The 25835-nt window shown below is 57.3% G+C and overlaps 1 protein-coding gene across 6 annotated transcripts in view; it reads right to left on the bottom strand.

Moving 5' to 3' along the window:
* SMPD3 (sphingomyelin phosphodiesterase 3) overlaps positions 1-25835 on the bottom strand; it is a 92934-nt gene that overhangs the window by 4984 nt on the left and 62115 nt on the right. For 3 of the 6 annotated variants that reach the window (XM_055299239.2, XM_055299243.2, XM_063611648.1), the window contains exons 2-7: positions 25742-25803; positions 7735-9258; positions 2044-2119; positions 1779-1934; positions 792-881; positions 512-575 (exon numbers count right to left, since the gene is read on the bottom strand). In XM_055299239.2, coding sequence (XP_055155214.1) covers positions 512-575; positions 792-881; positions 1779-1934; positions 2044-2119; positions 7735-9057 — 1709 coding nt within the window. In that variant the 5' untranslated portion in view covers positions 9058-9258; positions 25742-25803. Of the gene's footprint in view, positions 1-511; positions 576-791; positions 882-1778; positions 1935-2043; positions 2120-7734; positions 9259-20257; positions 20452-25741; positions 25804-25835 lie in introns of those variants that run through there. The other 3 variants (XM_055299242.2, XM_063611650.1, XM_063611649.1) reach the window with 2 other exon arrangements.

The following is a 25835-nucleotide window of genomic DNA, read 5'->3' as shown; positions in this document are numbered from 1 at the left end:
CAGATGTGTTCTTTATGGACATCTCACTGGGCTCAAGAATGAATTTTGGCTGGGATGGAACTGTCTCTACTTTGAAAATGGTCAACTGTGTTAATTGCTGCTGGTGTATTTGCCTGATTGGTGCTGCAAGCTGCCAGGCTGCCTTCAGCAGGCGCCGTACCCAGCAGCTCTTTCACAGGGGTCGACCGGTGGCCTGGCCTGGGGAAATTCCAGGCCCTTTCCTGTACCCAGCAGGCAGGGGCCCGGGGCAGGGCTAGCTCCTGAAAACAGGTTTAGGAAACACCCCTAGAGATTTAGCAAGGCCAGTCCCCCTGGGCGTGAGGGCGTGAGGTGCACCTGCCTGGCCCAGCTCTCAAAAGCTCTCAAAGGTGAGATGAGGGACAGGTTTCTGCCAAACAAAAGCCCTCATGAGCCTGAGCTGAGCTCTCCCGCGTGGGTCCTGCCCAGTCCCTGTCTCCACCTGAGTCAGGGCGTCAGTGCCTCGTCCCCAGCCTGGGAGCGCAGTGCTTACTTCTGGAGGTTGTCCGGGGTGCACACATCCTCGTCATACAGGCCGTTCGTGTCCAGCAGAGTACCTGGGGGGAACGAGGGGATGACAGTGGTCGCTGCAGGCGGGGCCCAGGCAGCCTCTCAGGGGTGGCCGCTGTGGGTGGGCACGGGCTTCTGCTAGCCAGGGGCAGCTGAATGGGGCCCTTCCCCAGCAGTGGGGTCTTGGGGGTAGGTCCTGGTGATCTTCAAGGGAAGTCTGTGGGGAGCCCAGCTCCCATCCTCCTCCCCCAGCCCCAGCTCACCGATGGCCCACGGCTTCTCCTCCCCGGGCCCCAGGCGGCAGGGGTCCCTGTAGTGGGTGAACAGGGAGTGTTGTTGCTCCAGCTTGTCATCTGTGCGGGGAGGGAGGAAACGCTGAGGCATCAAGGGGCTTTGCTGTCCCACACGGCCTGTGCCCCCGCTTCCCATCAGTTACTCCCCATGTGCTGCCAGGCCCCCGTCCCTTAGGCCACTGCCCCTGGGTGGGATCTCGGTCCCAGTCAGGTGCCCCGTGCTTGTGCCCTGTGCTTCATTTGTCGCTCCTTTTCTGTGTCCTTGAGAACACCTGCCCCAGCACACGCCCTGGTCTTCAGCATTACCTCTGAGGACAGTGACAGTAACCACTGTCCTCGGACAGAGAAAAGAAGGTCCCCACAAGGTCCGTATGGTCATCGGATCCACAGATCAGTTATTCACAGCAAGTGTTTGCTGTTTCACTGATGATGAGCTTGTAGTCTTTCACTCTAATGGTTTAAGGGGCAATTCCCAGGGTTCAGATCCCAGTGCAATCACTGCCTGGCTATGTGACCTTGGGCTGGTTCTCCAGCCTCTCTGAGTCTCAGCTTCCTCCACCACACCACGTGGAGACATGCAATGCGTCCCTGTCAAGGTTGTTAAGACACTTAAGTGAAACAGTGATAGAATGGCAGCCGGCTCGAAGCGAGAGCGTGGCGCCCCGTTGATGAGTGTTACTAGTGGACTCGTCCTTCGTCCGCTTCAGAGGCCCCCAGCCTTCCTTGTCAGAGGTTCGTTTTTAGGGCATCTCTGTCTCCAGCTTTCTAGGCAGAGCGTGGGCTCTTCCTGTTCTAGGATTTCTAGGGGGCAGAGAAATCAGTCTTGCTAAATACCCCACCCACATGCTCTCGAGGAGCAGGAATTCTTTGAGCTGCCTAACGAAGTCTGTCTAGCTGTGACTGAGCCCACAGCCTCCCCAGAGCTGGAGACCTGAGTGGGGAGGAGCCCGGCCTTACCAGAGGAGCAGTTATCAAAGTTGAAATCTCCGCAGACGACGTCAAATGCCACCAGCTCCTCGGGGTTGGCTGCGCTGGACGAGGAGGTAGATTTTCGGAAATCAGCCAGCCAGTCCTGAAGCAGGTCCAGCTGCCCACACCGGATGGCGCTGTCCTCTGCAGGGCAGAAGTACAGAGACTGGATGATGAAGCTTGCCCCAGATCCCACCTAGGCCCCAGGCGCTGATCCCATGCCTAGAAAATCACAGGTGGGCGGCAGTCCTACCTTGTGGGGCATGCAGGTGTGTGCAGGCGATGTACCCGACGATTCTTTGGTCCTGAGGTGTGCTTCCCACCTGCACCTGGGAGAGGAGGGGGTCAGTGCCGCCACCTGCCAGTCACTGTGGCCCTGAGAGCACAGGACACTGGCAGTACCCACCCACCCATGAGGTCAGACCCTTACAAGCCAGGTTCCTGGCTGGATTCTGGGGCCCAAGTAGGGACAGGACGTGTCCTGCTTCTGGGAGCTTACGGATCTGAGCTGGAGGTGGATGCTGAAAGAAACTATCGGCCTGTGGCGTGGGGAGTGCTGGCGGCCATCTGTGCAAAGCATGGGGGAAGTGCCGAACCGCAGCAAGGCTCCCCCGAGGCCCAGGCCCTGCCATCTCCCAGCGACCAGCATGGCCATGGCTCTCAGTTCCTTGTCCACTCCTGTCTGTGGCTCTTTCCTCCCTCCCTCAGTTACACCCTAGACCTGGTCACACCCTGGTGCTTTCTCCCTCTGAAATCTCAGGGGGTTGCCCCTGTGCCATGGCGTGGCCTCAGAGCCCACCCCACATGGTAAGAGGCCCAGACCCTGCCCCTCCTGGCCTCGTCGCCTTCTGGCTGCATGGTGAGTCATCTGCTTTATAGGCCGTGGTCCCGTTGTCCCGCGTCTTGGATGAGAGCTCCCTGGCCTGTGTCCTAGGCTGGCCCCTGCACACCCCTGGCTCCAGCCTGAGCCCACTGTGGCAGCGTCCTCTTCAGGCCTCCCCTCTGCCCTGACCTCCTGCTTACCTCCTTTACCCAAGATGGAGCCTTCCACCCGCCAGGTGGCAGGTGGCCCTGGCAGGACCCCAAAGGCTGGCTTAATACAAATGAGCATCTCCACTGTACCCTGCAGGCAACTCATAACTGCCCTACGCCAGGTGGGGGCGAGATGGAGCCCTTGTCAGTGCTCAGCCCAGGAGAGGTGAGGGATGGCCATGGAGATGCCCCGCAGAGAGAGGCTGCTCACCGGCTCCTCATCCCCTGCCCCTGGGATTCCTTCCCTCCTGTGCCTCTGTGCCCTCCCCAAGCCATGCAGATCTATTCCAGACTGGGTTTCCCATGATGAGGAGACCCCAGACCCAAAAAACATTCCAGGGAGGTGGCTGGGCAGGACACGCTGCCTCTCCCAGTTGTTGGCTGAGGGCCGAGGGCCGCAGGGTGGGTGCCCCGCATCTGTGGAGCTCACAGCAGCCCAAACGTCACAGCCCATCTGCTCCAATGGCCTTGGCCGGCTCCGTCCTTCCTTCACTGCTGCAGTCGGTCGGGCTGGTATTATCTCCTCCATCTGGATGTCCTCAGCAGCAGGTGCCCCTGGCTTTCTACAGCTCTTCATCCCCTTCCCAGCCCTAATGCACAGCCTTCCTTCCCCAGTACCTGCAGGTATGAATGTCTGGCTGTTTGGCCTCACAGGTTCACCATTCACTTCTTGCCCACAGACAGACCCAAACCTTAGCCTAACAGCATCCCCGCCCCCGGAATGGCTCTGTGAGATCGCCCAGCGTTAATGGTTCTGCCGCGAAAACAAAGTATTTATGAAGCCGCCATGCTCAAAAGGCCACATGAGGCTGAGCACGGCGGCTCACGCCTGTAATCCCAGTACTTTGGGAGGCTGAGGCGAGTGGATTACCTGAGTTCAGGAGTTCGAGACCAGCCTGGCCAATGTGGTGAAACCCCATTTTGACTAAGAATACAAAAATCAGCCGGGTGTGCCGGGCACAGTGGCTCACACCTGTAATCCCAGCACTTTGGGAGGTTGAGGCAGGCAGATCATGAGGTCAGGAGTTCGAGACCAGCCTGACCAACATGGTGAAACGCTGTGTCTACTAAAAATACAAAAATTAGCCAGGCTTGGTGGTGCATGCCTGTAATCCCAGCTATTCAGGAGGCTGAGGCAGGAGAATCCCTTGGACCTGGGAGACAGAGGTTGCAGTGAGCCAAGATCGGCCCATTGCACCACTCTGGCCTGGGCGACAGAACGAGACTCTGTATCAAAATAAATAAATAAAAGACCACACGGGGGCGCCGTCTTCAGGCAACAACTGCTCCTCCTCCATGAGGATCATCTCAGGCCCGGTGGGTTCACGCTGGGGTGGGGCGGCCGCGCATGGACGTTACTTTTCTGGGTCCTTACAATGGCTCAGGCACATGGTAAGGTGATGCTGCTTTTACCGTTGAACACACTGAGGCCAGAAGTTGAGTCATGGGCCAGGGTCACAGGCTCACATGGTCTAGGCAGCTTCCAGTCGGATCTGTTTGTTGTGCGCTGCTCTGCGCTGCTTTCTGAAGGGCTGGTGTCTTTGTGGTTTCTCGCCAGCCGCCCGTTTGTTGGTCTTAAGGCATCAGCCTCTCACTCACACAGCACTTGGTGTCACCTGCCCTGTGCTGTGTCCCAGGCAGGGTTGGACACTCGCAGGGAGGCCTCAGACTGGGCCCTGCATGACGAGAACCCACCGGCCGGAGGAGTGGCGAGGCCCTATTCCCTTCCGCCCCGCTTCTCCTTCCTCATCGGCTGTGTGATCTCGCCAAGATCCACTTGATTATTTGCTGGGCCTTATTGATTCCTGGCTCGTGGCCTTGGGAGCCGCAGAGCCTTGTGTTTCTGTCGCAAAAACAATCACAGGAGAGGCTGTGCCTTTGAGTCCTGGCGGGCAAAGACTGTCAACAGAAGAGGCTCTATTGTCGGTGAGGAAAAAGGGATTCCAGTCCCTTCCTTCACAGAGCCACATTTCCCTGAAGGCTCTGAAGTCCCACACTGGAAACCATGAGGGCCTTCCGGGGAGGAGGGGACCGCTGGCTGCTGCAGCGAGTCCCTCCAGCGTCCCGGCCCCTCTCCGGCTGGGCCTGTCCCCGAGGCGGCTCCACGTACTTCACTTCTCCGTGCTCGGGTCCGTGTGTGCCGAGCACACCACAGCTCTGCTGTCCTGGTGCTCTGTCTGATGGACAGACAAGACCCTGGGCACGAGGGCAGAGGAGCCCATGAAGGGAAGAGAGGATTGTGCGGCTGGCCGCTGAGGGAGCTCCATGAGGTGGTGTGGCCACACCCAGTGTGGGACCAAGACAAGCAGGGGCCAGGAGTACAGGGGCCCCGCGTCGGGGTTGTGGCTGAGGCAGAGCTGGAGCTAAGGGTGGCGGGGGGGGGGGGTGGGGGGAGGTGGTACAAGGTGAAGGTCAGACTTTTCCTGAGGCAGTGGAGGGTGTAAGAGGAGTCACACCTGGCCTCAGACGAGGAGGACGGTGGCCGGCTGGAGGGGGAGGGTGACCGAAACCATAGCAGGGCTGATGCAGAGGAGGGGGCCTGGGCCAAGGGAGCTGGACATGTGGGGTGCACCCAGGGCCATCTAGAAAGTGAGCTAGGGGCCTGGGATGGATGGGTCGGGCACAAGACAGAGCAGCCAAGGTGGTCCTTCTGGCTTCAGGATGGCAGAACACGGAAGAGGAGCAGCGCAGGGCAGAGGCTGAGTCTGGTTTGCGAGTGAATGGGGATGCGTCCTGGAGGCAGCCAGATGCAGGGCTAGGGGAAGAGGTCTGGGCCAGGACAAAGCAGAGGGCCCTCAGAAAGGACAGAAATGGAAGCTGCAGAGTCTCATTCCCAGGCAGGTGTCATGGTGGTCACTGGGAAACCCCACCGAGGGGCAGCCAACCACGGCTCCAGCTCACTGCAGCCGCATGGGGTGCGGAATGTGGCAGGCCTGGGGCTGCTGAGAGAACCTGCAAACTGGGTTTTCTGTGAAATATCTTGATTTTAACATATTGGTCAAGGCTGGGTGTGGTAGCTCACGCCTGTAATTCCAGCACTTTGGGAGGCCGAGGTGGGCAGATCACCTGAGGTCGGGAGTTTGAGATCAGCCTGACCAACATGGTGAAACTCTGTCTCTACTCAAAATAAAAAATTAGCCAGGTGTGGTGGTGCATGCCTGTAATCCTAGCTACTTGGGAGGCCGAGGCAGGAGAATCGCTTGAACCCGGGAGGTGGAGGTTGTAGTGAGCTGAGATCGTGCCATTGCACTCCAGCCTGGGCAACAAGAATGAAACTCCGTCTCAAAAAAAAAAAAAAAAAAAATTGGTCAATACAAAACATTTTTGAACGTCATAGATCAGGTTACAGTTTGAGACCCAGGGGGTAGAGGAAGATGAAAAGAACTTTCAGGACAGAACCTGGGCTGTCCCAGGGAGACACTGTTGACCTCGGTGGGAACAGTGAGGGTGCCCCATGGAGGAGGGAGGTGGGGACAGGATGTGTCGATTGATCTGTGCAGAAGTGGGCTGGGGTAGGGGGCGGGGGAGGCCCCGACCTCTGAGCCACCTGTAGTAGGGTGGGAGGAGTGAGGGGTGGGAGTGAGGGGCACATCCTCCCACCCTGGGCCTGACAACACATCCCCTTCCTCCCCAGAAAGTCACTCTAGCTGCCGAGACAAAAATATATCCAGGGAACAGAACACCAACGAACCATATGCCAAAATGGGAAGGTTGGATCTATCTGTCAGGAGTTGCTTCAATTTCAGCATCCCTTGCTGTGAATGAAGAGCAGAGGACCCAAACTCTAGGCCTGGCAGAGCCACACAAGAGCCATTGAGGAACCAGAAGTGGGGGCCAGGGCCCTTGCTGCCTGCCCTGGCTCCCGTAGGGCTTGAAGACAAGCACCACCACCCCTGGCAGGCGCCAGGTTGCACACCAGTGTTTCCCTGGGCAGGCGGAGCGTGGTTGCTTCTGAAGGCGAACTGGGAAGTGAGGAAACCCGCCCTAGGCAGGCCTCCGAGCTGCAGCCCTACCTGCAGAGCCACTACTTTTTCATGTCTCACCCTAAAGGGACAGAACCCACATCTGAAACAGCTGCTGCCTCTCGGGGCAGAAAGCCCTGTGCTGCATCCACTGGCCAAATGACTCTTCAGAAAACTCTGGAAGCACCATGAGCGGCTTTTGGATAGAGAACAAAAGTCGGCACTCTGAGCATCTCAGGCGCAGCAGAAGATAATATATCATGACCAAATTACCACAGCCTAAAAACTCCTCCAATCGAATCCAAATTAGCAGAAATAATTATGATTCACTTTAATTAGTGACTATGGAAGCGAAACCACGGCTGGTGGGCAGACAGCCTGGCAGGGCAGCTGCATGACAGCCAGGAGGGAGGGGTGTCCAGCTAGTGGTCTCAGTGAGCCAGGCGGTATCACTGCCTGGAGACCTGAGGGTCCCGTCTGCCTGCCTCACGCGCTTGATCTGGGCTGGTCTCTCTGCCTCGTATGAACCGACAGGGGCCCTGCCTCCTGTTCGTCCTTGCTTTATCACTGCCACCATCTCCATGGCCACCACTGCCACTCTTGCGCCGGCTTGGAACCCTTCCCAGGCCTTACTGCTCTGTTCCACTCCCACCCTCTCCCCACTTTACAGTTGGGGAAATGGTGGCTCAGAGATCTGAGGAACGGGCCCAGGATCACCCAGATGGGTCTGTCTGAGCCCAGAGCCTTAGTGCTCATCCCTGCATTGGTGTTGACCCTGTCCCCGAGCCAGGGCCCTGCTGTTTGGCTCCAGGAAAGACCGCGTCTGCCTCCCACTCCAACCTCCCACTCCAGCCCCCATGACGAGGAGGACGCCCCGCTGCAGCCCCGCTGCCTGCGTGGCTCTAGGACCGGCTGGCACGTGGTCCTCAGGCTGGGCCGAGGTCTCCTACCTTGAGAAACAGAGCTCCCTTAGAGGCCAGGGCATCGTCGTTACACTTGTTGGGGTAACAGTGATAGGCCACGTCCATGATGGGGTAGCGGCTGGCAAAGAGGAGGCCGCTGTTGAGACACTTGAAGCTGCAGCAGCCCTGGCAGCCATAGACTCCGACGTCGTACAGGATGTACTCAAAGTAGCCGTGCAGCTGCTCTTTCAATTTGGTGGCTGCTCGCTTGTCAAACACCTCCTGCAGGCACAGGAAGTCCAGGTTGGCGGGGAAGAAGGCGGAGACCTCATGGTCGAAGGCCTCGTCGGGGTGCCGCCTCCTGCGCGCAGCCGCCTTCTTCACCACCGAGGCCTTGTACAGGAGCTTGCTGTTGGCACCTGGCTCCCCGCTGGCACTGGTGTCTGGCCCAGCTCGCCCCTTCACCAGGGACTCCCTGGAGGCCGAGGGGCTGCCCAGGCTCCCTGAATCCCCGTCCCGCTGGTTGTGGTTGGGCGTCTGGCCCCTCGGGCCCCCGCCAGCTCCGTTCCTGGCCTGGCCCCCAGGCACAGGGTCGTCAGCTTCAGGTGGCCGGCCGCCCTCCTCGCCACCGATGCGCACGATGCAGGCGTCCTCTGGGCTGCTGCTGTCGACAGGGTCCCCAGAGGCTGGGCCGTTGGCAGCCTCGTCACCAGGGTGCCGCCCGCTGTCACCCTTGTACTCCACAGAGGCTGTCCTCTTAATGCTCCCGGGGACGGCCCGGGCCACCCCATCGCCGCCCTGTGGTGACACCAGGCTGCTGAAGCTAGCGGCGCTGATGGAGGTATTGGTGGGGGAGTCGATGTAAATTTTGATCTGGGGCCGGGCGGCCCCATTGCGGATTCTCCGCCCGATCTCCTTGGCCCGCGCTTGGGTGTTAAAAAGGTTGTTGATCCTGGCGAGCGAGTCGGGCAGGAGGCAGACGTTGGCAGTGGCGAAGCAGAAGCTTTTGCCAGGCCCCGTGCCCTTCCATTCACTGAGCAGGGCTGCCCCACCGGCCAGGCCCTTGTCTTCCAGCCGTGAATAGATGTAGGGCCGACGGGCCGACTGCAGTGGGGACCAGAAGAGAAAGCCGAGAAATGCAAAGGGCAGCGAGGCCACCAGGAGGGCCAGGTAGATGGGCGTGAATAGGGCGGTGCAGAGCAGCTGCAGGCAGCACGGGTCGTCCGCCCGCTGGCGCTTCTCGTAGGTGGTGGGTATGAAGGAGCCAGCGAGCCGGTCCACCAGCCAGTAGCATGGGAAGATAAGAGCCCAGGACACACAGTGCAGGGCGGACAGACAGCTGTTAGGAAAGGGGGTCGTGTACAAAACCATCGCAGCTCACTGGGCGCCGCAACCGGCCCTACTACATGGTGTCCGTGGCAGCCGCGGGCACTGGGCGAGGGTGGGCGAGTTGGGGACAGCTGGAGGAGGGGTCACCTCCTGGCGAGATACAACTCCGGCTGGTCAATGGCGAGTGTTGGCCAGCCGGTCATGGTTCACCTCGGTGGGCCATGCGGAGGCCTACTGCAGACCCTGCAGAGACAAAAGTAGGGGGACTGTTTTTAGTGATCTTCAGGGGAGCGGGTCAGATATGGGGCCGTCACCCCAGCTCATCCCACTCCTGCTTCCCCTGGTGTGAGTGGGACGGTTCTGAGAACCAGGCTGGAGCCGGCAGGCTTAGCAGGTGACTGGGAGGCAGCCCCCACACACCGCTTCCTCCATGTGTGCTGTTCTCTTGGAGCGAATAGCTTGGTGACATGACTGCCCCTAACTAACCTTCTTACCTTGTAACCCAATTGCTTGAAAAATGGCCCTGGTTTTCAGAGAGGTACAGATTTGTGGGTGCAAAGGGAGCAGGCAGGGCATCCTAGAGGACTCCTGGGCCCACCCTTGCCGGGGGCCGCCAGAAGCCCATCAGGAGTCAGGGCAGTTTTTAGAATGGGAGGGCAGGTGACCCTGGGTCAGGGGAGCCACAAACATGGCCACTTGTCATGGAGCGCCTGCCAGCTAAGGACAGAGCAGGAACAAATAGCAGAGCAAAGGGGCCAGAGACTCCTGGAGCAGAGGGCATTGTGGCCAGCAGGGCCGCAGGGGAGGGCGGTCTCCCTCCATGCACAACTGGGCTGTCACTGTGGCCCCAGCCTGCAGGATCACACCAAGCCCGGTGCTTCCACTCCACTGACCGGGGGCAAAACCCTCCAGCAATGAGGATCCCAGCACAGCCTGGGTCTTATCAACTTCGAGAACCATCAGAGTTCCCCTGACAGTCCCTGTGACTTTCGGAGAAGCTCCCTGGGGCTGTGTGGGTCTGGCCCAAGCTTTAACTGCTGTTCCTCATGTCCTCAGAGATGCAGCCCAGTCGAGACCCACAGCCACCTGAATAAGCCCACCCTGGGTCCCCTGTGGGAGCCACAAGTGGGTCTCAGAGCAGACTCAGAGCTCCGCCTAGGCAAGGCTGCCAGGTGCATCTATTGTGCTGAATGTAAAATCAATAAAGACAAGTGTCTGGAGTATTTGCCCAGCCTCCAGGGACCCACGTGTGATCACCCCGTGGGGGAGCCTGTAGAAGTATAACCCAGACTTTTCATGACTGGAGCAGTTGGGCCACTCTTTTCCCACCCACTGTCTTGCTGACTCATCCCAGCTCCTGCCCTGGCACTTTGGGGGGTCTGAGCCCACGGTGCCATCCATCCTGGCCCCACACCCTCTCCTCCTCCTGAATCCCTGGTCACCCAAGCCAGGGACCTAGGTGTCACTGGACTCTGCCCTCCCTCAGTCCCCATCAGTCCCTGCCACTCCTGCTGGACCCCCTGTGCTGGCCTGATACTGCATCACGGTTCCCCAACTTTATCAGTCTCCACAAGGGCTGCAGGGATGCTCTCTATGTAGTCTGCTGTGTCACAGCTGCCTCACACCTACTGGAACTCCCTCGGCCCTTAGTGAGGAGCTCAGCCCCTCCATCAGGCCTTCGGGTCTCTGCAGCCCCCTCCCCTGGACGCCTGCCTCTCACTCGTGTCCCGTCCCTGCCTGCCATTCCCCATCCCTTTGCCCCTCGCCTCACTCACCCCTTCTAAGACTCAACTTAGAAATTCCCTGCTTACCGTCTGGGAAGTGAGGAGCGCCTCTGCCCGGCCACCCACCGTCTGGGAAGTGAGGAGCGCCTCTGCCCGGCCGCCCCGTCTGGGAAGTGAGGAGCGCCTCTGCCCAGCCACCCATCGTCTGGGAAGTGAGGAGCGCCTCTGCCCGGCCACCCCGTCTGGGAAGTGAGGAGCGCCTCTGCCCGGCCGCCCCATCTGGGAGGTGAGGAGCGCCTCTGCCCGGCCTCCCATCGTCTGGGAGGTGAGGAGCGCCTCTGCCCGGCCGCCCCGTCCAGGAAGAAGTGAGGAGCGCCTCTGCCCGGCTGCCCCGTCTGGGAAGTGAGGAGCGCCTCTGCCCGGCCGCCTCGTCCGGGAAGAAATGAGGAGCGCCTCTGCCCGGGCGCCCCGTCCGGGAAGAAGTGAGGAGCGCCTCTGCCCGGCCGCCCCATCCGGGAAGAAGTGAGGAGCGCCTCTGCCCGGCCGCCCCATCTGGGAGGTGAGGAGCGCCTCTGCCCGGCCACCCATCGTCTGGGAAGTGAGGAGCGCCTCTGCCCGGCCACCCACCATCTGGGAAGTGAAGAGCGCCTCTGCCCGGCCACCCACCATCTGGGAAGTGAAGAGCGCCTCTGCCTGGCCGCCCCGTCTGGGAAGTGAGGAGCGCCTCTGCCCGGCCGCCCCGTCTGGGAAGTGAGGAGTGCCTCTGCCCGGCCGCCCCGTCCGGGAAGAAGTGAGGAGCGCCTCTGCCCGGCCGCCCCGTCCGGGAAGAAGTGAGGAGCGCCTCTACCCGGCCGCCCCGTCCGGGAAGAAGTGAGGAGCGCCTCTGCCCGGCCGCCCCGTCCGGGAAGAAGTGAGGAGCGCCTCTGCCCGGCCGCCCCGTCCGGGAAGAAGTGAGGAGCGCCTCTGCCCGGCCGCCCCGTCTGGGAAGTGAGGAGCGTCTCTGCCCGGCTGCCCCGTCCGGGAAGAAGTGAGGAGCGTCTCTACCCGGCCACCCCGTCCGGGAAGAAGTGAGGAGCGCCTCTGCCCGGCCGCCCCGTCCGGGAAGAAGTGAGGAGCGCCTCTGCCCGGCCACCCATCGTCTGGGAGGTGAGGAGCGCCTCTGCCCGGCCACCCATCGTCTGGGAGGTGAGGAGCGCCTCTGCCCGGCCACCCATCGTCTGGGAAGTGAGGAGCGCCTCTGCCCGGCTGCCCCATCTGGGAAGTGAGGAGTGCCTCTGCCCGGCCACCCATCGTCTGGGAAGTGAGGAGCGCCTCTGCCCGGCCACCCATCGTCTGGGAGGTGAGGAGCGCCTCTGCCCGGCCACCCATCGTCTGGGAAGTGAGGAGCGCCTTTGCCCGGCCACCTATCGTCTGGGAAGAAGTGAGGAGCGTCTCTGCCTGGCCGCCCCGTCTGGGAAGTGAGGAGCTCCTCTGTCTGGCCGCCCTGTGTCTGGGTAGAAGTGAGGAGCTCCTCTGCCTGGCCGCTCCGTCTGGGAGGTCTACCACGGAGGCCAGAAGCAATGTGGGGGCTGGACGTGGTGGCTCACGCCTGTGGTCCCGGCACTCTGGGGGGCGAGGCGGGTTGATCACTTCGGGCTAGGAGTTCGAGACCAGTCTGGCCAACTTGGCGAAACATGAAGAATACAACAGACAAACCAACCAACCAACTCAGTGACAACAAAACAGGTCTACCCTGGAGTCATACTCTAATTTTTTCTATTTTCTTCCCTTTCTGATCCTTTATCCCACTTTCTTTTTCTTCCTCTTCCTTCTCCCTCTTCTTTGTCAAATAGAGGATTGAGTTATTATCACTGATCCATATAAAGTCCCTCTCTCATTTATTTTAACTCCCACCCCCCATTTCTATTCCCCGACTTCCCATGTGCAACCTTCCTAATATGTTTGATACTCATCTTTTTGTTTGTATGTATTTTTAGAAAATGTTTATTGTTTTTGTATGCAAAAATTAATAAAAAAAATTAAAAAAAAAAAAAAAAAAGAAATTCCCTGCTTAGAAGACCTTTGGACCCCTTGCCCCGGTGGCTTAGGTGTCTCCACCGGTGGCTCTTGTCCCCGCCACATGTGGCCCGGTCTCTGCAGTTCTGTATCACAAATGCTCTGGGATGTGGCCACCTGCCCAGCAGACCGCAAGCTTCAGGAAAGAATAGGTTGCACAGGGGCGCCCTAGAGTCCCAGGCTTGCACCAGCAGGTATGCAGGAGATGGGGATGAGGGGAGGTTCACGTGGATGCCTCCAGCCAGAGAGGGGGCAGCTGTTTTCCCGCCAGCCCGAGGTGTGGGGAGGGGGTTTCTGTGGGGCATGTCAGCAGCCCCAGGGCAAGCCTGCAGCCATCTCCAGCGCTTAGTGTCTAAAGGTGAACTTGAGCTGGAGCTGTGTCTGGTTCTGATAAGCAGCTTCACAAGGCTGTCACTCTCCTCAGGGGAAATGCCTTTGAAGCCAACACTGGAAGGGTGCAGTTCGGAGCAGCATGTGTGTCTGTGCAGACCACAGCCGGGCAACCCGGAGCCTTGGGAAACCAGCTCTGCCCTGGGCTTCAGTGAAATCTGGGACATGGGCATCTCACTCTGCGGCCGGTGCTCATGGCTCAGTGCTCAGCGGGACTGGTGGGTGTCCAGGTCCACCCCCGCCTGCCATCTGGCTTGGGAGACTCCAGGACATACTCCCTCATTCTTTCTTTAAAATCCCAGCACTTGCTGCAAGATGAATCAAACCTGCGGAGGGAGCGACAGCCCACTCACTCTCCCTCCCAGGCTGGAGGGTTCCCCCCGCCGGCAAACCTGCAGCCCGCATTGTGTGGAGCTGGCTGCTTTCACACTGGCTGGACTGATATCCACAGGAGGGGACACAGAGCCACCCACAGGCACCTGTCTCTGTTGGACCAGCTGGGGCCGGAGGGAGAGCTTGCAGGTCCTGTCCCTGTGGGGACAATGGGGGGGATGGGGTCTCTCAAGGCTCTCCAGCCACCAGTAGTCCCTGCAGTTCGCACTAAGGCCTCAGGTTAAAGGTCCAGGCCAGATTCTTGGGGCCACCTGGATGTCGCCCCAATGTCATGAGGCAGGCCCATTCCCGAGTCTCCCTCATCTCTGTGGCCTGAGGTCAGCAGCCCAGCCTGGCCAGCACCATCCTCACCTGAGCTCCTGCCTCACCCCGGCACTGTCCTGCTGCCCTCAGCCTCAGCCACAGCCCCAGGTCCACCACCAGTGTGCAGAGGGTCCTCCTAGACACAGCCGATTCTCTCTCTCCCCCGTTGGTAGTCTCACTGTCTTGGGGGACAAAGTCCAGTCTCCCAGTCTCTATCTAGGGCCCATTTGTGCTTCTGCCCCCACCAGCTTTTCCCTCATCCACCCCCACCCTGGGCTCCACCAGCAGGAAGGGCTGTGCAGGCTGAGCCCTGGCATGAGGACACTTTTGCAGAAGGATTTGGGAGGAGAAGGTCTATCCTGTCTGCACCATGCTGCCTTCCTGGCAGAACTGGCTGCTATTCCAGTGTAACCACAGCTCCCTTATGGGTCAGAGGAGGGTGCAGACTCACTTCATCAAAGGGTTCCTAAGGGAATTCTGCAAAGCTGCTCTCCCGTGTGGCGCATCCCTGAGACTGGCCCATCAGGGCTGGGATCTGCTATTGGCTGAGATGGGGCTATGGAGGGTGTAGAGGAGACAGACTCTCCCCCTCAGCTGCCCTGGGCCCCCCTTTCTCCTGCTGTGACCCCAGAAACCCTGTGGGCCAGCTCCCCACGGCCCTGCCAGCAATGGTAGTGAGTGGCCAGTCCTGCTCTTTACACTTCTCCTGGGCTGGCCAGAGGAATGTCTTTGGTCCTTATTCAGGAACTGATGGGATTTGAGGTGACTGGCAGCTGGTGGGCAGGAGTGGCCCAGGAGCATTCCTCTAGGAAGTGGCAGAGCCAAGCATGCCAGCCCTTCCTGCTGCCCTTCCAGGCCCCTCCTAGTGACTCCAGGTCCCCTGTCCACAGCCCCTCGCCAGCCTCCCAGCTGCTGTCCCCTGCCCTGCTCCTGTGTGCGGCCCCTGCCTCTGCACAGAAGCCGCTGGTGCAGGAGACACAAAAGGGATTGCCACCCATGGAGAAACCATGGAGCTGGTTTCTAAGGCTCTGTGGTTAATTATCTTGTCTCAGGGAAATAAAAGGAGGGTAAATAAGCAACAACACATTAATTAGTCTGATCTACACTTTCCCATGAAAGAGGAGAACTAGAGTTAAACATTAGAGGCTAGTAACTTTTCAGAGAAACCCCCGAGTCCTCAGAGAGGTGGCCCAGGCAGGACGTGCTCCCCAGCCCGGGCCTGCTGCGTGGTGGTGCTCAGCCACACTGGTGCCTGTCCCCTTCCTGTTGCCTGCGCTCCTTTGGCCTAGTTGGGCCATTGAGTGGGCCCAGGCCAGGCTCTGTCTCCAGGTGGGGGACTCCATGCCCCCGCTCTCTGCTTCTATGTCCCTGGACTGGCAAGTTTGCCAAGTAGAGTCCACTGTGGGCCCCTCTGAGGGGACTGGCAGGACCCCCACAGGCCTTGAGGGCTGAGTTTTCGAAGCTTAACCTCAGACTGCATTGTTCCCCCAGGGCTCCTTATTTTGAAGTCCACAGTCATCTGTGGGTTTGTCCCCTTTGAAATCCTGGTATGTGGCTTCTGAGGTTGCCCAGAATGACATCCGCCAACACCATGCTCTCCAGACCTGAGTTGGAGTCCCAATGTCTCCAGGTCATCATGGGTCCTGGCAGGGCCCATGGTCACTCCTGAGCCCTGGGGTCAGTGTGGGAGGCCACACGGTACCCCAAGGCCGGGCTACTGGGAGTCAGCCCCAACCTAGAAAAGGAGACTTTAGACCTGCCCCTGGCCCTCAGCTTCACTGGCCACTGCTTAGCTTGGTCTTGGGACTCAGGGTGACCTGAGTGCAACCCTGCACTAGTCAGGACTTCCTACCTCCCAGGATGATCATGAGGACAGAAAGGGACCAGTCTAGTGACCTGGCCAGGCCCTGCTTCCTTCCCTACCCGCTGTGCCCCTCCTGGTAGGACCTCCCAACCACTCCTCCCCTGAGGTCGGCCCCTGTGTGCCCTGTTTGCTCTCCCCAGCCTGTGGTCCTGGGCACGGTTCTGGGGGTCACTGGAGCTCACCCACAGAAGTCCCAGGACCCTGACTGTCCCAGAGCGCCTTCAGCAGCCTCAGAGACATCAGCCACACTGCCTAGGCTGGAGCTGCTGGACTTCACTAGCTTGTTGCTGTTCCCTGCAGTGGGGACTGGACTGGGCCTGACTGTGACAAGGGGACTGGGCTACAGGGAGCAGAGAGCTCCATGGTTTGCAGGTTGACCCGAGTAGGAGGGGAACTTGCCCTGGGAGTTTGGGAGTCCAGACAACCCCAAGTCCAGATGTGAGAGGATGAGGGGAAGAAGTGAACAAGTCTTGGGCAGGACCCAGGAGGCCACAGCCCCAGCCACTCCTGGTGGGTGTGTGACATTGACAGCAGGCAGCCCCACACTGCGGCTGCTCCTGTGAGTGACTGATGATCTGCAGTCAATCTGCAGCCCTGAGACCCGTTGCTGACATGTGACCTGAGGCATCACGGCACAGACAGTGGGAGACTATGGCTGCTCAGAGGCCTGCACTGAGCCAGAGCCCCCCTCCCTAGACACTGACCTGAGGGCTCAGAGGGCAGCTGATCTGCCACCACCAGCGGAGGGTGATCCCAGGAATAAGGCCTGGCCAGGCTGGTCCTGTCTGGACAAGCCATTGTGGCCAGGACCTCTGCTACTGGACTTCAAATACCACCAGCACCAAGACAGCCATCCCATTCCCCAGCTCCCTGGCAATAGACTTGCAGGTGTAATGGCACACAGGCTCTGCCTGCACGGTGGTGCAAAGGGTCCTAGGTGGATCCTGGCTTTGAATTTGAATTTCTCTGGTGGTGGGAAAGTGAACAAGCCAGACAGTTCTGCTGGTAAGGCAAGCCCTGGCCCCTGTGAGGAAGCCTACACCATTTTCTAGGGATCTCTGAGCCTGGGGGGCTTCTGGAAAATTGAGGAGGTTTGGGAGTTGCCCCACCTTGGTGCTAGGATGAGGCCTGTCTCCCCTCCACTGCCCTTTCCTCTGGCTCGTGTGCTTGCTGACACTGCTCTTCCCGGCAGCAGGGCTGGGAGTCCCAGAGCAGAGAGGCCTCCTGAGTCCCTGTTGTGTCCACAAGCTCATGTCTAAACAGGAGCTGCGCCAAGCCCCTGGTTTCTGCAAGAAAAGCCACGTGGATTGCTCCAATCCAATTACCCAAGGTGCCTGCATCCGCCTGCGGCACTGAGCTCAGGCCGGGCCATTTCTGCCTGGATGCCTGCTGCAGAGGAGTTGGCATGGCAACATGAGCTCTGAGCTGCTGAAACTTAAGTCAACTCGTGGCTGGGAGGACAGAAAGACAGAAGCAGATGCCTTTCTGAGTGATGCAGGTCGGACACATCCATGCTAATTCCCGAAAGCCACATCCCAGGCAGAATTGGGTCTGGGGTCCAGCAAGAATGTGTGTGCTGTGGCAGCGGCTCCCACAGACACAGGTGTGCCAGGTAAATGCCTGTTCATCCATCTAGATCCAAAGCACCTGCCTCCTTCTCCCTGAAGTCCTCCCTGACCTGCACACACCCCGTCTGTCACTCTAATCAGGCATGTGTCTGTTTGCACGTCCTGGATAGAGCTCCAAGTCTCGGCACCACCACAAGCCTGAAGCCCACCCTGCTGCACTCCACAGGGAGGGCAGTGAGCCAGCCAGGCCACACAGCACCAGCCCTCCTGACCTGGAAGGTCACACAACCCAGCTAGACTACCCTAAGCTCTCCCTGGAACTCTTACTGTGCCCTTTAGGAAAGAGGCCTGCATTTTATCTGAGATGGAAGGCTAGGAACCTGAAGCTTCTGGAACCTTCTTTGAAAATGAATCCAATTCAGAGGAAAACAGACCTTAGGGCTGGAAGGAAAGAGACCAAGTCCTAGAGACATCATTGAGCTCTGAGCTCCCTGCACCCGAAGCCAGCACAACCCACAGACTTTCCAATTAATGATTCAGCAGTTCCCCTTTTCCTTGCTCTAGTCCCTTTGAGTTGGTTTCTGGCATTTGCCACCAAATGGATCCTGTCTCAGATACAGCTATGTGATCTTTCTAAAATGTGATTCTATCAGGTCCTCTCCTGTGGCTCCCCCTTGACGTCCCACTGGGCAAAGTGGAGGCTCCCCTGAGTCCTGGGAGGCCCTGCAGAACCTGGTGCCTCTGGCCTGTGCCTTATCAGCATCCCTTGGGAGACCACAGTGGAGCAGATGCTGGGAGCACAAACTCTGGTGTTGGACATGTGGGGCCAGGTCAACCTGCTGGATATTGGACAGGCTGCTCAACTGACTGTGCCTTAGTTTCCTCACATGTTAAGCCTTGGTAATAACCGTCTCTCAGGGTAGTTGCAGATGGTGCACGTGCAGCACCGAGTGTGGTGCCTGCCTCATCTCTAGGATGCTTATTTTTATCATTTTGCTATCACTGTTAATTCCCTTGCTGCAAAGGCCTGAAGATACAGCCGGAGCCTTCAAAGTCTCCTCCTCGTGAGGCTGGTTTGCCTTACAAAGAGGGTTCTCTGCTCTCCCAGGTGCATGGTGAGGACACCGCAGGGGACGTCAGGGCCTCCGTCTCCTCGCAGGAGGTGATCAGAGCCATCTGTTGTGGGCTGCTTGTGCGAGCCCGAGGCACAGGCTTCTGCAGAAGCCAGGTGCAGGCAAAGGGGCCATACAATTTTCAAAAAGAAACTTTCCACAGGAGGTATTACTGCACTGTGTGATTTCTGAGAATACGAAAAGGCTGTGAGCAGCTCCGGGGCACTCCTTCAACCAGCCAGCCTCAGCATTTCCCTGGTGAAGTCAGAAAGCCCAGATGAAGCCAACTTGGGCGTGATTGGAAAGCAAATCTCAAGCCAGGTGAGTGGTGCATGTCCTAGAGGTGCAAGAGCCAATGTGATGTTTCAAACAGCAGGACCCCTGGGTCCAGGCCCTTGTGCCACGGTGACATGGGCAGTTGCCCTGGAGGCATGGGCCCCATCCTAGGGGGACAGCTGAGTTTGAAGACCTGACTGCCCACTCTCTACCACCTGCCACTCCAAAGTCATCTATTGGTGACCACAAAGAGCGCCAGCAAGAAGATGGCTGGATGGAGGCTGGCACCTAGACCCATGTCTGAGCCACATCAGGCAGCACCTCCTCTCATTCCTGTGTTCTGCTCAAGAACCCGCCTGACCAGACTTATCTGCCAGAGTTTGCAAGGGAAGAAGCCCGCAGGGCTCCTCCCAGTCCTATGTCCTCATGGAGGCTGAGCGCAAGACAGAGAGGCGGCCAGGTGCAAAGGCTTGCTTCAGGATGAAGATGGGGAACCTCCTCCACCTGAGGCAGCTCCGGGGCCAAACTGGAGCAGGCCCGAGTCAGGAGGCTATAGGCCACAGCTGAGCATCTAGCTAGGCAAGGCCTCCAACCTCAAGTGCTCTGAGCCTGCCTGGGTGCCGAGGCCTGTGCCTGGGCTGGGCCTCGCAAGTCGCCAAAGCAAGGGATCCTGGAACACCAAAGCAGGTCACGTCACCTGCTTCTGGCTGACCAGCGCCACCTGCATCCTCAGGAGGCCCTCTGCCCTCAGCGCCACCTCTGCCCTTCACAGGAGGGAGACCAGGAGGGCCTTGCTTCTCTCAGGTTCTGCTGTTGAGGTTTCTGTCCCAGCCAAGTCCCTGCTTCCCTGACATGAAGGCTGATGTTAATGGTTCATGAGCCAAACAAGGCTTGGAATATACTTTACTTAAGAGGGGATGACAGCATACTTTCTGTGGGAGTAGAATTTTAAACACAAGTCCACACAAATGTTAGGATTTAGGCAGACCCTGTGTCGGCTGCATTTCAAGTACAGCATTTCCTTCTGGAACGGATTGGCCGACTGCATGATGTGTAGGCATTTCAAGGCACCAGAGAACACAGATTAAGACGACAAACCTTCCTAAAACAGAACAGACGGGCTAACATTCTTCGGAAGGGAATCATTTCACATTCAGTCTAAAGTTTTCTATGCAAAGAACATTTAACAAACTGAGTCCTAGAGGAAAATTTATGCAGAGCTTAAAAAGCAAGTGAGTGAGAATGAGTAAATAAAATCAGGTGTCAGCATTTCACTCACCCTCCCAGGCGGCTGGGCTTTTTGGACTGAGGCAAGGCCTCACTGCTGAGGATTGAGGCCCCATCCTGGACCCTTTTGGAGACCTCTAACCCCAGGCCACTGCTCTATACATGGCACCATGAAAGACCCTCCCTCTGTACACGGCACCATGAAAGCCCTTGGCTCCAAGAGAACCAGCCAGAACACGCTCCTCTTTGAGAGAGGATGCCCCAGCTCAGGCCCAACCAAGGGCTGTACCTCTGAAAGGGGAGACCAGAGCTCTTTTCCCTTTAGTTTACCTCTGCTTCCAAGCCCAAGACAGGACTCTTGCCTCACTTCCTCTGGCCCCTGAAGCACCTGGAACCTGATGTCCAGCCAAGAGATAGGACTGCACTTCCTGGTCCTCTGGTGGTTGGGTGGGATCATGTGATGAGTTCTGACCAATGAGCTGTGAGTGAAAGTGATCTCGGGTATTGCTGCGCTTAAGTACTTAAACAGTAGATGTGGAACCTTCCAGAGCTCTCTCCCTCTGCCACATTGACCTGCAGTGTTGGAGATGGTGGCTGCTCCGGCAGCCTCAGTCCAGGATGAAGAGACACGGGGCAGGGCCCCAGCTAACCCACATGTAGTGTGGGCAAGAAGAAAACCTTTGATTGGCCGGGCGCAGTGGCTCAAGCCTGTAATCCTAGCACTTTGGGAGGCCGAGGTGGGCGGATCACAAGGTCAGGCGATCCGAGACCATCCTGGCTAACGAGGTGAAACCCCGTCTCTACTAAAAATACAAAAAATTAGCCTGGAGTGGTGGCGAGCTCCTGTAGTCCCAGCTGCTCGGGAGGCTGAGGCAGGAGAACGGCATGAACCTGGGAGGCGGAGCTTGCAGTGAGCTGAGATGGCGCCACTGCACTCCAGCCTGGGTGACAGAGCAAGACTCCATCTCAAAAAAAAAAAAAAGAAAAGAAAACCTTTGATTATAACCACCCCGTGACCCATCCCATCCTGACCAATAGAGGACAGCTTCTGATTGGCCGTGTAATTAGTCCACTTACTTGATGCTGAAAACAAGCCTCATTATGGACAGCTCGCAGTTTCCCAAGAATACAGCCAGATCTACTCTCCAATCCAATCCAACTCTTCCTGCTCTCAAGGATAATGAAGCAATAATGATGTTCCTTTGTCCTGAATCCAGGCCAGGCGGAAGGCTCACTCCTCACCCCCTCAGTGTGGCCTGAAAAAGTCCATTCCTACCTGCCCAAGTTCCTCTAGCACCGTGAAGCATCAGGGGAGCTGAGTCTTAATCTTTTAATTTGTAGTGGAAACTGTTTCTGCTCAGAGAAGCGGTTGCTTTGGTGACACAGGTAGCACAGTAAATCCATAGACTTGGAGAAGTAAATCCACCAGAAACCTCTGCCAGGGGTCAGGGTATGAGTTGGTCACAGGGGCCAAGTGAGCCCTGTAGGGGAGGGGCAGGAGGCAACAAGGGGGTCCTTTAAGGTGGGCTCAGATAGAGTCAAAGCCCAGAGGCCCAGCTTGGTGAGACACTGCCAGGTCTGGCTGGCTGACAGTGCACCCAGGGCTGGCAGGGGCAGGGCTGGGCAGCAGCTGTTAAGCAGGGAGGCTGGGGGCACTGGGCGAGTCAGATGCAGCACAGTGGCAGCTCAGGGTATTGCACAGCAAGGGCCTAGGGTTTATGGCAGCAGAGACTTTGCCTCCTAGTTGTGTATAGTTGAGGGTGGGGTGTCCCCTAGGGAGGGTGTGGAGATAGGAAGGTGGGGGGTATTGCGTGGAGCAAGCCATGAGCAAGGGAGAAACAGGTGTGGTGGTGGGACAGAAAGGGAACTGAGAGTGGACTCAGGGAGGTGGAGCCACTTAGGGAATCCTGCCTTGCCAGGGCCATACCTTTGAGTACCGTAATGACTACCAGATCACTGACTGCAGACAAGGAGGCATCCTCCAGGAGGGGCAGCTGGGGGAACACAGGCCTGAGGGGAGGATCCCCTGCATTCACTTAGTTTGCCCCCAGTTAGTTTTTTGTTTGTTTTGTTTTGTTTTGTTTTTTGTTTTGGAGATGGAGTCTCGCTCTGTCGCCCAGGCTGGAGTGCAATGGTGCAATCTCTGCTCACTACAATCTCCACCTCCTGGGCTCAAGCGATTCTCCTGCCTCAGCCTCCCAATTATCTGGGATTACAGGCATGTGCCAGCTAATTTTTTTTGTATTTTTAGTAGAGATGGGGTTTTACCATGTTGGCCAGGCTGGTCTCGAATTCCTGACCTCAGGTGATCCACCAGCCTCAGCCTCCCAAAGTGCTTGAGCCACCACGCCCAGCCAGATTTGTTTAACTTAAATGCTTAGCCTGTCCGGATAGCATCCCACCTACACTGTGCAGAGCAAGCTGGCTCAAGTCATCCCTTCTGCTCAGAGCATGCCGGCTGCATCTGTGTCCTGCACTCCAGGAGGGCTGAGTGGCCCTCTGGCTGGTTGGGGGTCTGGGTGGCAACCCACCTGAAGCTGCCTGCTCTCCCCCGCACACCACAAGAGAAAAGGAAGACAGAGTGTCTCACTGGACTTTCTTGGTAGAGTTTTGGAAAGAAAATGTCCAGAACAGAGGTCAGCACCTCTGAGAAAACAGTCCATGCAGTTTCAACCAGATTGGCTTTAGGAAATAGGCCCAACCGGAGGTGTAAGGGACTCGTTCCTCATCTGTTCTCCACTTGCTGCCCCTTGGTCCTGGCGCCGTCCTCTTGCTCCCCGCACCATGGGACTGCTCCTTCTCAGGACCCTTGGAAGATCCCTCAGAGCCCCTCCCCTGCCCACTACTTAGGGGCTGAACTTTCTCTTGCCTCTTCCCTCCCTTCTCGGCTGATCCCTTGTGGGTCACCTGTTTCCAGGTGACAGCCAGCCCAGGTATCTCCTGATCTCTGACCACATGTATTTGATTGACAACTCTACATCTTCCTCTAGAAGTTTATTACTCCTCCTCCCCCCACTTCCCCACATTACAGTTCTGTCTCCCAAGTAGTTCTGGGCCCTGGACCTCCTCCATACCCTGTCTCCTCTTCCCAGCTCACAATTCTGCCTCCTAGTCCCCTGGATCCATTCCCACAGCCATATCCCAGTTCAGGCCTTGCCCTCTCCAACCTAGACACTGCAACAGATTCCACCTGGTCTCCCTCCTCTGGCCCACCTGGCAGCTGGTGGGGTCTTTCTAAACTACACATCATACCACACTGCTCCCCTATGGCCCTTCAGTAGTGCCTGCGGACTCCAGGTTGCCCAGGCACCTAGGCAGGGAAGGGCAGGATATATCTGGTGGCCTGATTGCTCTGTCTCCTCTTGCTCCTGGAGCTCCAGGGGCCCTGACCCGAGCAGTCCCCCACTGTGCCATTCCAGGCCTCCACACTTCTGTTGGGGTTGTTCCCTGACAGCTGTCATCTGTGTGAAGGAATGTGGCCTCAGCAGAGGAGCTCAGGGTTCAAGATTCACAGAGATGATCCCTTCATCAAAACTCAGCCAGTCTACCCATGGCCCCTGGGATAACTAGAGGACCTTAGACTGAGGCCAAACAGGCCCTTTCTCTCTTGAGAGCTGAGTGTTTCTGTGCATGTATTGCACAAGCTTGCAGTCTGCATACTAGAAAGGGAGGTAACCAGCCCCTGATAGATCTGACACCTTCAGATCTATCAAGCTAAAAACAGAACTGAGAGACAGGAGGCTCAAGCTATGTCAGCAAATTCCATCCAGCAGAAGGAGGGATGGCCTTGTGTGTGTGGCTCTGCAGGTTGTCTCTGCAGGACCAGGGACCCTGCCCATGTGGAGCCCTGGGGTTGGGGGGTAAGGTGCTCCCGGACCATCCCAACTTCCAGTCCCAGGGAATAAGGGTTCTGTTTTCTAACTCTGAGGCCAGATGAAGAGAACAAAGCTTGTGTCCCCTACTCCCCCCACAAGCCCTCAGTATTTTACTCCATCACCTGACCCTAGCTGTGTGTAGAGTAGGCAGGTAATAGGAACCCCTGCCGACCGAGAACAAGTGGCAGCCCTGCCCCCTGCTGACCTGGAGCTGCAGCCAGAATGGGCTCATCTGAGGCCACCTGTGGCCTGCTTGGGACTTCAAACTCATTCCCTCCCTCCCTTCCTTTCTCTTTCCCTCCTGAAGCGGGGACACAGCTATGAGCCAGTCCATGGCAAAGACAAGAAGGAGATTGGACATGAGCATCAGAAAGGCAGGAGTAACGGAGCCGGCTCTTGGGGACATTGGAGAAGGCGTCACCCAGCACACACCTCAGAGAATACGGTTTTCACACTGGGGGTGCATCTATACTGCACAATTACCCCAAATGGGTACAGCTGGCCCCACTTACAGATGAGGAAACGGAGACTCAGAGAAGTAAATGGCAGTCTGTGAGAGGTGCAGCCAAGTCACCTGACTCCAATTTCCTTTTTCTCTCTACTTTTCTTGCCAAGGATGAATATAAGGGATATGCAAACATATCCAGAAATATGTAAATGAGCAGCGTCCAGCACCACCCTTACTTCCAGGACAAGTTCTGGGGGAAGAGTAACATTCCCTACACTGTCCTTCTTGTCTTTTCCCCTCAATTCCCACAAAACAAGACCTTTGCCTCTTTTTTCAGTCCCCTGAAGGTTACATTTGTCACCCACTCCCTCTGAGCCATTGGTGAAAATTCCACCGATCTTCTTCCTCCCTCCCTGTGAGCTGCTGGTCTCATCTATTTCCCCTTTTTTTCTTCCATCCAGTCACCACCACCTTGGATCCCCAAATCTCCCTGCCCCCAGCCTGGTGACCACCCTGGCAACCCTGAAAACACTTAATTTGTCAATATTTGGGAAGGAGTGGGTTCTTACAGTCGTCTTGTTTTGGTTCCTAGTCTGAGGTTCCTGACTGTCAGGGGTCACCAGTTTCTGCTTTTATTCCTGAGAATGGGCCAGTCGTCTGAATTACTTCTTTCGGATGGATTCAAGAGTAGAATTACTCAGTAAACTTTAAAGCTTCTGATACATATTGCCAAACTGCTTTCTACCAAGGTTCTGTCAATTTACTGATTGTTTGAGAATATGTGTTTCACAACATCCTTACCAACTCTGGGTTTTAACATTAAAAAATGTGATTTTGGCTGGGCACAGTGGCTCATGCCTGTAATCCTAGCACATCGGGAGGCCAAGGCGGGCAGATCGCTTGAGCCCAGGAGTTGGAGACCAGCTAAGGCAACATGGCGAAACCAGTCGCTGCAAAAAACACAAAAATTAGCCAGGCATGGTGGCGTGTACTTGTAGTTCCAGCTACTCAGGAGGCTGAGGTTAGAGGAACACTTGAGCCCAGGAAGTAGAGGTTGCAGTGAGCTGAGATCCCACCACTGCACTCCAGCCCCAGAGACAGACAGGTTTAAAAAAAAAAAAAAAGTTTTTGATAGTTTAGTGGGCAGTGGTATCTGGTTACATTTTTCAGGATGCTTAATTTGTATCCATTTTATGAAGTGCTGCTTCAAATCCTTTTCCCATATATTGAAGGAGTTAGTATTTTCTCCATAGATTGGGTGTATTGCACTCCACTTGAGTCAGGTTCAGGATGGGACCCAGATGGCCAGCTCCAGATTGCTTACCCCAAAGCTGTGGTTTTCAAACATTTTAACAAGCAGGAGAGCCTTTTCTTAATCTCGCACAGCGTCTCTTTATAAAAATACTAACAAGTAGCCCATGAGGAAAGGCTTGGAGCACTCCCTTACCCACCCCCACCCCACCCCTCTGGTTCCAGAAACCTTGGTTTTACCTGAGGAGGGGCCACTGGGACCTTGTTGTCCTTCTCTCTGAAGAAGAGCTGTCACCGCAGACCTGAAAGGAGATGAGCAGTTCACAGGGGTGCC

Source organism: Symphalangus syndactylus, chromosome 11 (assembly GCF_028878055.3).
Source record: "Symphalangus syndactylus isolate Jambi chromosome 11, NHGRI_mSymSyn1-v2.1_pri, whole genome shotgun sequence".
NCBI lineage: Eukaryota > Metazoa > Chordata > Mammalia > Primates > Hylobatidae > Symphalangus > Symphalangus syndactylus.
The sequence above is the reverse complement of the archived record's forward strand: the minus strand, read 5'-3'. Positions and strand labels throughout refer to the sequence as shown.